Source organism: Raphanus sativus, chromosome 5 (genome assembly GCF_000801105.2).
Source record: "Raphanus sativus cultivar WK10039 chromosome 5, ASM80110v3, whole genome shotgun sequence".
Lineage (NCBI taxonomy): Eukaryota > Viridiplantae > Streptophyta > Magnoliopsida > Brassicales > Brassicaceae > Raphanus > Raphanus sativus.
The window spans coordinates 12,099,549-12,112,925 of record NC_079515.1 but is presented as its reverse complement, the minus strand read 5'-3'; the positions used below and the strand labels follow the sequence as shown (position 1 = coordinate 12,112,925).

The window sequence follows — 13,377 nt, the reverse complement described above, 5'->3', positions numbered from 1 at the left end:
ACAATCACGAGGATCTTATCTTACTGAAAAGGATCGGTGTACGTCCCGGCCCCTCATGCCGTGAGAAAAACTAACTAGAAAAAAAAAATCAAGGAAAACATAATTACGAGGCTCACAAAAATTCCACTATTTTGAACATTTTACCTCTTGATTTCGAGATATTTTCTCTTCTCTAGCAATTCATAATTACCTCTTACTGAAAAGGATCGGTGTACGTTCCGGCCCCTTATGCCGTGAGAAAAACTAACTAGAAAACAAATCAAGCCATAAAGTAGTGCTAAATCAAGAAAAACATAATTACGAGGCTCACAAAAATTCCACTATTTTGAACATTTTACCTCTTGATTTCGAGATATTTTCTCTTCTCTAGCAATTTATATATATACTTTCCTTTTTAAAGAAAATAATTATTTAGTGTGATCATCCTAAAAGAAAAGAAAAACTTCAATCGGCCATGATTTGAATTTGTATAGAACGAACACAAATTATTTCAAAATGGTTAATGCTTATAAGTGAAAAGTAAAAACTAAGATACAATCCGCAATCCCCATTAAACGTGGCTCGGTTTTATTTTTCTATTTGTTCTGTAAACCGTATATCTATGTAATAAGACTTCATACTTGTATGGTTTTAAAATCCATTGTATTTTGCTATAGTAAGAAAATTTAAACCATTAATCCAAGTTTGAAGGGTGATAGTTTTAACAGCTCTTGTAACTTATAGTTATTTTATAATAATTAAAATATAACATATAATAAAAATTTAAAATTTATTATATGCTTAAAATAATTGTTCAGTTTATTTAATTAGTAAAATGATAGAGTATATACAAATTGTTTGAAATCTTTATTATTTAAAATCATTAATTGTCATATATAAAAATCAAATTAGTTAATTTTGTAGCATTTTATTTAAGAAAACAAGAAAAATGTATTTTGTAGAATAATTAATTTTATGGTTGGTTTAAGAAAAATAGTTTCAAATATCCCCAAAATATGTTTTTGTTCACATACAGATTAAAGTTACCGAAATAGATTTCATTGCAAGGATAAACAATTATACCATTGTCCATAAATATTTAAATGAAAAACTTTTTGAAAATTTGGTTTTTGGAAAAAAAAAAATCAGATTTTTTTATGATATGATCTTTTTTAAAATATTTTAGAAAGACTTTATTGAATGTATATGACATCTTCATAAATTTGATTTTTTGCATATTTAGGTAAACATTACTGAATAAGTATAATAATTCTTAAATTTTTTGAAGATATTTATAAATATTTATAATATATTCATAAAATCTAGAATCTTTTTCATAAATGTGTATTTAAAAAATTTAGAATATTTATCATACATGTTATAAAATTTTACTAGTTATATATACAAGTCACATTTAAGAAATCTAATTATACGTCAAAGAATCATTCCTTAATTTGAAAATTATTTTTAGAAATTAAGAAAGATATCATGCATATTTAGGAAGGTCTTCCAAAACCTTTTAAGAAAAAAATTTTGAAGTTTTATTTGGCCAAACTAAACTTGCAAAAAAATTTTGAAAAAAATATTTTCTATTTTATTGTTTTCTAATTTTAATATTTATTTATTAAATTATAAATAAAAATAAAATTATCATTTATCCCTTTAATAAAATTTAATTTGGTCACTTTGATATTTAGAGCTATTTAGAGATAAAAACAAACAAAAATGACAATTTCTATAAATCTGCGAGGTACTTATTTGACAATTTCCCTTCAAATTGAGGTAGAATAAAAAGATTATTTCTATTTTATGAAAAGTTTAATATTTTTAGAAGAAACAAATAATAAATGACATGTATTATACACAAGTAATATAAACATATTTTTAGGGCTAGGTGTTTTCGTGCACCATTTGCAATAATTTGTTTAAACAATTTAACTATATTTTAAAATTTTATTTATAAATATTTATATTTTAATATCTTTATTCAAATGTTTAAATATAAATATTTTTAGTGAAACATAAAATTAAGATAAAATAAAAAAAATTAAAATTATTTGTTAGAGAAGATTTGTATATATTTAAATTATAGTCATAGATAGATTTTCATTTTTTGGTTTAGATATATTAAATAATCTTGTAAAAATAAAACAAAAAAACTGATATAAAAATTGTATAATTATTTTTTTAAAAGCTAAGAAGAATTTATAAATAGCAAAAAGAAACAAGTGATACTAAGATTAAAAATTTATAATATTTTAAATGATTTTATGAAATTTTGAAAATCTTGTTTAATAATAAAATCGTATGATTATAAAAACAGAACAATATTTCAAAATTTTAAAATAGTTTAAATTTATATTATTATATTATTTTAATGATGATACATGATTTATTATCATACTAGATCTTGATCTGCACTGCAAGGCATAGTATTTTACAATGAATAATTTCACTAATAACTTAACAAGTATTTTGTTAATTTGAAAGGGTTTATGTATTTAATATGTTTTTACATTTAAATCATTGTTTTTAAATTCGACCCAAACCTGTGATTATACCGGTTAATCCGGAGATCCGACGATTCAATTTAGGTTTTTAAAAATTCCATATTAAAAAATCACTAAAACCCGAGAGTAACGGATTGAACTGATGGATGATTGATATGTAATCTAATTTGATTTAAATTATTACAGCTTGAAACATTGATAGTAGTATAAACAGGTATATTGTTTGGAAACATGGATAGTAGTAAAAAAATATTAGTGATTTAATGTAGGTTTAACTATAAAGTAGAAAATTGAATTTGATTTAAAAACTTACAAAATAAAGGTTATGTCCAACACAATATTTCTGTTTTAATAAGATAGATTCTAAAAAGTTTACACAAAATCAAAATAAACACTAAATGTAATTATCTATGTCACATTTACTCATAAGCCATGTCTCCATTTTTATTATGTCACCACATTTTTCTAGTGAAACTGATTATAAAAAAAACACATGACATAGTGTTATATATAAAAAAAAATTGTCAGCAGCTTAAACAGATTCATATAGGCGGTAAACAAAACTGGTAGCTCTACATCCATATGGAACATAAGACGGTTGCTTCCTTAAACTGCAAAACTATCCGTCCTTGTGTTTTGCATCCGTGGTACATGAATGAGAAATTGCTTACACGCTATATTAGTTGGTTTCTATATTTACTACCAATTAGGAATCTGAATGAGAAATTGGTTTCACGCTATATTAGTTGGTTTCTATATTGCTTACACGCTATATTAGTAAGGTAAACATAAAAAATGGTACTATGAAAATTATATTTTTGGCAATTTTTCATATGACAATATATGTAATTCCCTTTTTTTTTTTACTTTCAAAGTGGTATTTTTGAAAATTTTCCATGTAATTTTGGTTTTTGAAATACAATAATTTCGTATGTACAATTTTACACAAAATTATATAAATTTCATTTTTTGCATTTTACTCACTGTTTTATGTAAATTGTTTTGTATATATATCTCATCCCGAGCATGGCTCGGATCACTACCTAGTTAAAGTATTAAACTCAAAACCACTGGAGAAACAACATGAAGAAGTAGAACCAAACTAAGCAGAATAAAAGCTTTTCAATCTGAACCTCACTCTCAGGTCTCCTTTCGTCGTGGAGGAAAACGCGAGTTTGACCCCTAAGAAAGAAGAAGATAATGGCCTCTGAACCTCACTCTCAGGTCTCTTTTCTCGTTTTTCTCTTTTACTGCAAAGCTGACAACGATCAGTCTTCTTTTTCTCTGAATCAATTTGATTACAGGTCTTAGTGGAAGAGACATCGAATGTAAGAATTTTGACACTAAACAGACCAAAGAAGCTGAATGCTTTGTCATTGAACATGGTACTGAATCTTTCCCCTTGTTATTTCTTCCTCAATATCGTACATATTTGGCTTGAATTAGTCTTTTCTAGATCAATCGGTTGCTGCAACTGTTCCTTGCGTATGAGGAGGACCCTAGTGTCAAACTTATTATCCTAAAGGTAATTTAGCTATCCTTATATCTTTCCGCTTATGCATATGAGAAGGACCCCTTGTGTCAAACAAGTGTAAAACTTCGGCGCAGGGTCAGGGAAGAGCGTTTTGTGCCGGTGCTGATGTTTCAGCTGTTGTTCGTGACATCAGACTAGGCAAATGGAGACGCAGTGCTGATTTCTCGTCACTTCAATATACTCTCAACTATGTAATGGCCACGTATAGTAAAAACCAGGTCTTACTTCTTCTCAGCATACCCTCCCCTTTTAGTAGATGTGTTATGTCTCGAAAAAAGAATAGAAAAAATAATACTTGAAAAGTTGAAATCATAATGCATTCAGGTTTTTAGGTCTGATTCAGATCGGTTCTTATCAGACTTTATACGGATCTGTAGTCTTTTGGATTGAAGAAAATTTGGACACATGAATCAATATTATTAAAACACAACAAGTTTTTTTGAGATCACCTTAAAGTTTGGAAGTATTTACCATTCTTTGCCGTTGAATATTTTTAATCTATAATTTAATTAAATGTTTTAATACTTATGGGTAATCGCAGCTTATTTTTAGGAAACTGTTTTTATTTCATCAGAATTTGAATAATGAATTGGTAAAGAAATAAAAATGATTTGGAACGAAACATCAGGTGAATTAGGTGAATGACTCCACCGGTATACAGATTAAAGAATCGGATTACCTATTTACATCAAAGAATAAATAGCAGCCTTATTTATACAGGTGGAAGTCAAATAACAATGACGTTTATATTGATGTGTTTTACCAATATAAAATTTTTAAATAAATTTTTGTTTATAATATAAAGTTTAAAATATAGGTAAAATTGATACGAAGGGTTATATAAATGAATTATCTCATCTTTATAAAATTATATTCATGTAAATTTTTAATTTAATTATATATACTTTAAAACAAATATTTTTATTAAAAATACATATGTATACGACTTTCGTAAATGAGTTTTTTTAATAAAAATTAATCAAGCTTTTAAAGTGCAGATCAATATTTAATAATAAATTTTATTATTAGATATATAAAAATTAAAATTAATAAATATTTAAATGTCTATTATGAATAATGAAGTTAAATTTAAACTAAACTAAAATAAAACATCGAAAAAATCTAATAACATGTGAACAATAAAAATAAACTACATAAAATAAATAAACGATTATATTTCTTTCAAGCTTAAATCACTAAATTGTAATAACTGTATACGAATTGTTGATTTTCAAATATATTTATATTTTAGTATGTATCTTCTCAAATATTGATACATTACGTTTACAACAAAATGAAAAATTAGTTTGATTAAAAATTTGTGTGGCTCACTTTTGTAAAATTGGAGAATCACATTCATAATATATCGACCATTCATCTAAACATTCATGAATTCAAATACTTTGAATTTGACAATTTAAGTCAAATGGTGGGTTACCCTTCGATTCAATCGGGTCAAGGTTTTAGAGTTTTTTGCGGGTTTTATAAAAATTTTGAATAACGATTTTTCTTCTAAAACCAAATCGGATCACCGGTTTTCTCGGTTTAACTTGGGATCCAAATGTGGTTTTCAAACACTGAATATAACACTTTACGTGTAACATATAAATATAGATACACAATTAAAAATACTAATTTATATCATATAAATGTGGTTTGTTTCAAAAAATAATCTCGCGCTTTCAAAGTGCGGGTCAAAATCTAGTATCCCTATAAAGTTCGGACCGGTTTTGGTTCGGTTTGGGTAGAATGTCCAAGACTTAAGAAGTGTGAAAAACTGTAGGTTTCAATTTTGAATGGTATTGTTATGGGAGGCGGAGCTGGGGCCTGCGTCCATGGTAGATTTCGTATTGCAACTGAGAACACGGTACTCTTCTCCTTAAAAAAACATGTTCATGTGGATGACAAATAGATTGGTCTGAAACAGAAAATCGTACGGTGTTGATATTTTTTGAGTTTCTCCAAGGTTTTTGCCATGCCTGAGACAGCTCTAGGGCTATTTCCAGATGTAGGCGCCTCCTACTTCTTGTCAAGGCTCCCTGGATTTTTTGGTAACAAAAGAAAATATGCATTTGTTTTTGCATCTCCTTCAAAATTTATTCTATTATCTCATCCTTCATGTCTCTCTTGCTCAGGAGAGTATCTTGGCCTCACAGGAGCTAGGTTAGATGGCACTGAAATGCTTTCTTGTGGTCTTGCAACTCATTTTGTGCCTTCAACGGTATCAACTTCCTTAAAACTATAGTTGTTATATGTCTTGAGAACATTCTCCCGCTTATTAATGATTTTAAGATGACTTTATAAATTAGGTCAGTATATTTTCTTAGTGTCTTTATTTGACTAAGGACTGTTACTTAGTAAGGTTATTCATTGTTACAGATGTTGAGTGCCTTAGAAGCAGATCTTTGCAGAATTGGTTCAAGTGATCCAGTTACCTATGCCTCAACAATTCTCGATGCGTACACTCAACATCCACATCCAAAACATAGGAGTGCTTGCCACAGGCAAGTGCTATCTAATTTGATCTTGTTAACTATTTCTACTTATACTAAAACAATTTTTATGTTATTCATAATAATTACATTACATGATTTATGAACTTCAACCTTGTATTGGTGTCAGCTTTCAAACTTAGGTGATATATATCTCAGTAGATCTTCAATGGAAAAATTTGTCAGCTGTTTCTTATCTTTCCATTTACTTCTTTTTATGCAGACTAGATGTTATTGATAAGTGCTTCTCGAGAAGAACAGTCGAAGAAATTATATCTGCACTTGTAATTTTTCTTCCCATCTTTGTTTCAGTAGATTTTTTCAGTGGCATGTTACGGTCTGTTCGGCTGTTCCCCCATTAATCAGAAAAAGTGAACCACTGTTAATATACATGATATGTTGATCTTGTGATTGATTATGTGTTACAATTTGACAACGCATCCTACCAAAATATGTGTTGATTAGGAGAGAGAGGCCACTCATAAACAAGATGATTGGATCTCAGCTACCATTGGAGCATTAAAGAAAGCTTCACCAGCAGGCCTTAAAATCTCCCTTAGATCGGTTTGTTTCGAAGATGCATCACAAGCATGCAATGATGGGAAAGATAAGTTGACTCTGATTGTGTTGTATAAATTTCAGATAAGAGAGGGTCGATTGCAAGGGGTGGGGCAGTGTCTTATCCGTGAGAATAGAATGGTGTCACATGTGATGAAGGGAGATATAAGCAAAGATTTTGTGGAGGTTTTTTTTTCAGTTCTTCTCGATTCTAATGTATCTTCCCTCTAGATATTGTTTTTGTTGTAGGACATAATTATGATTACTTATGCAGGGGTGTAGAGCCATATTGATAGACAAAGATAGGAACCCAAAGGTTTAACAAATCGCTCCTTTTATGATTTGGTGGTTATGTCACACTATGTTTAAGTAATGCCGCGCGTACTTATATTTCAGTGGGAGCCAAGGCGACTGGAGGATATGAAGGATAGCATGGTAGAGCAGTACTTCAAGAGAATGGAAGAAGAGGATGGATGGGAGGATCTAAAGCTTCCATCAAGGAAACACTTGCCTGCTTCAGCGATCGCAAAGCTGTAAAGTTGACAAGGTGCATGGAGCTCATCTTGCATCGTCTCTACCCTAATACCCTCCAAAATCCTTAGTTCTTTCATTGTTTCTGGCCATGCTTCATGCTTGACACCACATATTATGAAGAATAAAATAAATCAGTACCTTATGGACTCATCCAAATGTCTTCGGTTTGGTATTTTGGTTTGGTTCGATGCTATTCAGTTTAGCATAATGATCACATTAGTTAGGAGCACTATATTTTATGTTCGAAAAAGTGAAACAAAATTAGTTTGCAAAAAAAAAAAAAGAGAACAAATGTGACAACGCTTATATTGCATCGGCCTTGCACACATGATGCTGGTTTAAAGAGTGAAAACTATGGAGATAGTGAAAAGAAAGAATCATGCCGAGCTGGGAACACAGATTTTGTGAAGAAAGATCAACTTTTCCGAAGTAAACGTGTTCTAAAGGAAACAATGGAAATTTAATAATTACTATTTCATTGTTACCAAATCAACAAAAAAATGGTGGTCTATACGATGTAAGGATAACACGTGCAACTGGACTCTGCGTGCGGAATGTGTTGATGGTTCTTCATATTTCATGATCAATAAATGTGTGGGTATACACTCATGTGCTCCTTCAAAGAAAAGCAAATTCAGAAAAATGGCGTCGGCAAGAAAAATTGTCCCAGCTTCACCATCAGTGTTAGGTACTTCATCATTCCCAACTTCGCCATCAATCTTTGGTACTTCATCATTCCCACCTTCCTTGTCATCAAGCCCAAATGAAAAGACTGTTGTCTCTTCGTACTCCCAAGTATGATCACTGAAGTCATGGTGAGTCATTATCATCCTCTTGAGAACCTTGATTCTATCATCCTCACCTCATCTTCTCTTTGAAAATTTATATTTTCAACTTCATCATAATTGCATGTCCACGAGATGTATGGATAGATGTCATCCTACACAAGAAAGGTAAAGAAGATTATATTTCCCATCTTGATCAAACCGGATGAAGTAATAAAAAAAAATTACAGTGGGTGTAAAGATGTTCTCCAACTGAATGAGCTCCTGGTATGAAATCTTTGCAGCTCCTATCCAGTTTACGCATCTAGGACCATTCTTAAAACTTTTGTTCAGTTTTCTTCCACAGAGCTTTCCAATTTTTGGAACTGCTTCCATTTTTTTTTGAATGAATGTTAAATATTATTCATCAAAAAAGCCTTTTACAATCTAGTGCATACTTTTTGCTTTAAAGCTACCAAAAAGCTAATTACAATCTAGTTTGAAACCAATATTGCATAAGACTCTTCATGCCTTTGACACCTCCTCGCCTCATGAAAGTAATCTTGGTTCTCATCCCCTTATCTACCATCTCTTTAATCACCTGAAGTGGCATTCCTTTCTCCCCATGTCTGATCATATTACGCTCCCGCCAAACAACATAGAGCACCATCTGGAATGCATATCTCACACAAAACAGGCTCTTCTTCTCCCACTTTCCATCCGATATAATGGCCAAGATCTCAGTCCAATCAGTAGTGAAGGAACAGCACAGTATCCCTTTAGTAAGATGCTCCCAAATTTGAGCTGAAAAATTACAACCAAAGAAGAGATGATCTCTTGTCTCCGGAGCATTTTTACAAAGCACACAAGTGGTATCTATGCCCTGACTCCATCTTGCAACTCTGTCTAAAGTAGACATTCTGTTCTTGACTGAAAGCCATGACATGAAAGCGTATTTTGGAGTTGCATGATGAAACCACACACTCTTCTACGACTTCCTTTCTTTAACCCGAGTTTCCAACAGACAACCAAACTTCATTTCCTTGTTATTCAACCAGCCAGCAACCACGGAATGTTTTAATGATTTGTTAAACCCACGAACATTCCAGAAGAAACAAGCCATTTTTAGAGATTTCGACGAGAGGACCTTTTACCCTTCGGCAGAGCCTCTTGAGTTTTGGTCTTCTGGTTTTTCCTTCCACCCTTTTTCGCCACTGACTTCTCTTTCTCCTTAGTTCTCTGTTCCAAAATCTCATCCTCCAATAGATCACTCTCCATAACTTCCATACCTCCTTCTTCCTCCAACTGATCATTTTCCTCTTCTGCCTCCACTTGTGTTACTTCTACTTCACCCTCTTCAACTTCATCCAACGATAGTACAATGAACTTTGATGCTGAAATTTGAATAACAGCTTCATCTCTCTTCAAAGATTTCGGTGAAACTCTACCAGCTTTATCTGGCGTTACAATAGCCCATTCACTACCAACAGAGCTCCCCTCCCCTACACTACCAGAATTTACTTCCATCACGACCTTATCAGCTACATTCGTTACCTGCTCAGCCACCACTTCTTGCTGAACATTAAATTTACTTCTCGACTCCAGTATACCCTCATCTCTAATCTTAGCCGGACTACTTTTCTTCAGACCACTCTCCTTCATCTTCCTTTCCCTCTTAGATAAACCACAGACCTTCTCAGTGTGACCCCACTTCTCACAATGATTGCACCTCGCAGGCAACCATGGGTAGTAAAATTCAGCCGTAAACTCCTGCCCCTCCAAGGTAAAATCTATCTCCTTCGGTAACGTTTTCGATACATCAACTTTGACAAAAACCTTTGCTTCCTCAAAGTCAGAATAAGAGATTGTATCAGGATGTAGCCTTACTGGGTGACCAACAGCATTCGTCATGAAGCTTAGCGCTTCCCATGAAAATGTATTGAGAGGTATATTTCTCCAATGCACCCACATAGGAATTGCCTCTTCTTCCTGTTTCTCCTCTTCAGCTGTCGGAGACCACTTCTTCACTATCATAGGAACACCTGCAACATTCCACACCCCCCTCCTTATTACCTTTTCCCTAGCTTTTTGATTTGGAATTTTGAATCTCATTGTCTTCGCATCTACATCATAAACTTCCACCTTCAAACTAGGATCTCCATAGCTCCAAATCTTATTCACAACCATGTGCACTTTAGCGATGTGCGGCGAAACTTCCACAAACTTCCCTACCACAAAATCTTCCCAAAGAGGTGTTGAATCAGAGAGGATACCTTCCGGAAACAGCACCTTGTTCTTTCCCCCTTCAGATGTGACTTCCACATCAAATTTCTGCAGAACCTTCTTATCCTTCGCGATCGCAACCCAACTCTGATCGCCCTTCTTCAAACCAGTTTCCTTCACAATCACTGTACTCCCAGAACCTACTTCCATATCTCGAACCTCCCGATCTCTCACCGGCGGATCAGATGAGCCCGGCTGGATAGTCGAATCCATCGGAAAACCTAGATCGAAGTTTGCTCAGAATCGCCAATATTTTCGCCTTAGTCGATACGGTGCGTTTTGCTCTCAATTATCTCTCAAATCTAATATTATGATCGAAGTTTGATTCACATGAACTGCTTCCATTGCCCAAATCTGAAGACCGTAGGAGAAGCCAATGGCCTAGGCAAATTATCTGGAGATCCGAACCGGTAATTACCCAAAAAACCGGGTCTCGGATCGGGTTCGGTTCTAGAAAAATACCCAGTCGGATGAGGTTTTAAAACTGGTCGGGTACCAGATCGGGTACAGGTATATCTGAGATCCGTACGGGTATCCGAAAGATCCGAGATCCGTACGGGTATCCGAGAGACCCGAGATCCGTACGGATATCTGAGAGATCCGAATTAAACCTTAGTTAAGATAACCCTAGTAAATTAGTAGTTTAGACCGATCTTATCAGCTTAATCCCACTTAAATTTCGACTGTTTGGCAAATTATGGGCTTATGTTTGAAGTCCAATAGCATGCGAAGACTCATCCTGGCTGGTGAGTATTTATACAACTCTTCAACCCTATTCCTCGTTAAACTTAACCGATGTGGGATCTTTACTCTGTGTGTTTTAAAAAAAAATTAAACTTGAAATTTAATATGTATCAGTAGTGAATCGAACTATGAATCTCATCATGCACTTACCACATCACGTGACACTACACCAACGCATCATATAGTGTTTATATATGTATTTTAAAGTTTATATTTATATATATATTTAGTTTATAAATATTAACTGGATCCGTTAATTTTTTGGTTACTCCGGATATAACCGGATCCGACAGGTACCGAACCGTATCCGATCCGAAATTTTAAATTATCCGATCGGTACCATTTTCACTAGTTCCGAAATATCCGAAATCCAAAATATCCGACCCGGATCCGAACCGGTAATCCGAATGCGCATGCCTAGAAGCCATCTAACACGTAACTCGTAGTCTTCTCCTTCAGGTTGTCACGTGTTTTACCTATTGGCTCGCATAGAAGGTCGAAAGAAGCAACTCTCCAAGGGTACTTTCGGACCTTCTCAAGATCCATGACCAACTTGATGTACTTGATGGGGATATTTGCCTTCTGATCTCTCGCACAAACCATACAAACAATGATGCAAAGATACAACAGCCTAATTCGATCAGCATTACTCCACTTCTTAACAGCTTTCCTGTGTTTCTTCCATAGCTCCAACATAGAAATTCTCTTATTTGTCTTAATCACTAAGCTCCAGAAACCACCATCATCTTCCCAGTCAACCGGCTCCTTAAGGGAGAGACTAGCATCGCACTGAAGCCCGGTAACTGCGTGGAACTCCATCAATGAAAACCGGAGTGGTCTCCTCGCAAAGACAAACCAGAGCTCATGCATTTTGTAAGTCACCAGCTCCCTACACAAGAAACTGTGTATCACTCTCGCCGAGTAACCCAAGCCATTCTCGAACAACTTAAAAATCGGAGCAAAAACCCGATCTTTCTTCACTTCTTTCAACTCATTTGGCATCCATTCCTCTAACCTTTTGAGATACCTTACCATCCTGCAGTTGTTATATATTGATCTGACTGACTTGAGGCTCCTCACCCGGCTTAAAAAGACGTTTTGGTAACTCTTGAGACATACCTACAATTAAAGAAAAAAATTGTAATCAGAGCACAAACAAACAAAGAACAATTTCATCACCATCAATCGATGCTTTACTAATTAAAATCAAAAAGACCCAAAGAATAACCATATACGTCAAGTTAACACCGTATATGACACGTTAACCATATACGAAAAGTTAGAATCTCTATCATCCAAAGTTCAAATTTCTAAGGAGCAGACAAGTTTCCCTACACCTGATCTTACAAAACCATCTCACATTTCAAAAAAAATAATTAAAATCAAAAAGACCCAAAGAATAACATGCATGAATTCCGTGAGATGGTCATGAAATTTTATTTTAAGAAATAAGACAAATCGGGTTTAAGATATGAGATGCCTTAAGAAATCAAAGGTTAAGAGAATCAGAACAAGTAATCGCAAACCTAGTGTTTAGAAACGTGAGATGGTGATGAAATTGATGGTAGAAGAGGAAGAAGAGCCACCGAGGGAATCGTAGAGTAAGAACAAATCTCCAATTCTTCAATCTGTACTGATAACAAAGAGAGACGAAAAGTAAAAGTTAAAGAGTGAAGAAACGATTTGGCTTTGTTATTACCCAAAATCGCCATTGGAATCGCCACTGGAGAGCTTCAACCTTTCGGCGGAGAAGATGAGGTGATGTAAAAGTCGATTAGGGCAAATTGACTTTTGTTTCTTTTTATGTTTTATTGTTTTTATTGTTTTACCGCTTTAAAAAGTAGAAAAAACGAAATATTAATACTATTAAATTAGGAACATGACTTATTGATATAGGTTTAGTCCAACAAAATACTCCCATAATACATACATATAAAAGTAAACCATAATATTTTGTAAATGTATTTAAATATATATTT

The 13,377-nt window shown here is 33.3% G+C and overlaps 2 protein-coding genes across 3 annotated transcripts; one reads left to right on the top strand and one right to left on the bottom strand.

Moving 5' to 3' along the window:
- The first annotated feature begins 3,522 nt into the window (after positions 1–3,522).
- On the top strand, positions 3,523–7,757 carry LOC108859684 (3-hydroxyisobutyryl-CoA hydrolase 1-like). Of its 2 annotated transcripts, XM_018633592.2 has the most exons (13): positions 3,523–3,713; positions 3,794–3,874; positions 3,946–4,014; positions 4,098–4,241; positions 5,807–5,890; positions 5,990–6,074; positions 6,159–6,244; positions 6,403–6,527; positions 6,739–6,799; positions 6,981–7,079; positions 7,158–7,259; positions 7,348–7,389; positions 7,470–7,757. In XM_018633592.2, exons 1-13 carry the CDS (start codon positions 3,690–3,692, stop codon positions 7,608–7,610), a joined length of 1,143 nt encoding a protein of 380 aa, XP_018489094.1. In that variant the 5' UTR covers positions 3,523–3,689; the 3' UTR covers positions 7,611–7,757. The 2 variants fall into 2 exon arrangements, with proteins under 2 accessions (XP_018489094.1, XP_056867020.1); XM_057011040.1 differs by having other exon boundaries at positions 6,981–7,259.
- Positions 7,758–11,419: 3,662 nt separating this feature from the next.
- On the bottom strand, positions 11,420–13,156 carry LOC130512749 (uncharacterized). The gene is made up of 3 exons (XM_057011041.1): positions 13,098–13,156; positions 12,925–13,026; positions 11,420–12,517 (listed from the first exon to the last, which is right to left on the bottom strand). The coding sequence occupies exon 3, from the start codon at positions 12,431–12,433 to the stop codon at positions 11,816–11,818; it is 618 nt and encodes a 205-aa protein (XP_056867021.1). The 5' UTR covers positions 12,434–12,517; positions 12,925–13,026; positions 13,098–13,156; the 3' UTR covers positions 11,420–11,815.
- Between the last annotated feature and the right edge of the window lie 221 nt (positions 13,157–13,377).

What these genes read in the sequence shown, in the direction of transcription:
- LOC108859684 (XM_057011040.1), top strand. Translation starts at nt 3,690, where the DNA reads ATGGCCTCTGAACCTCACTCTCAG. An exon ending in CCTCTGAACCTCACTCTCAG is followed by an intron (nt 3,714 to 3,793) that starts GTCTCTTTTCTC and finishes ATTTGATTACAG; the next exon opens with GTCTTAGTGGAAGAGACATC. An exon ending in CTCATTTTGTGCCTTCAACG is followed by an intron (nt 6,245 to 6,402) that starts GTATCAACTTCC and finishes TCATTGTTACAG; the next exon opens with ATGTTGAGTGCCTTAGAAGC.
- LOC130512749 (XM_057011041.1), bottom strand. Translation starts at nt 12,433, where the DNA reads ATGGTAAGGTATCTCAAAAGGTTAGAGGAATGGATGCCAAATGAGTTG.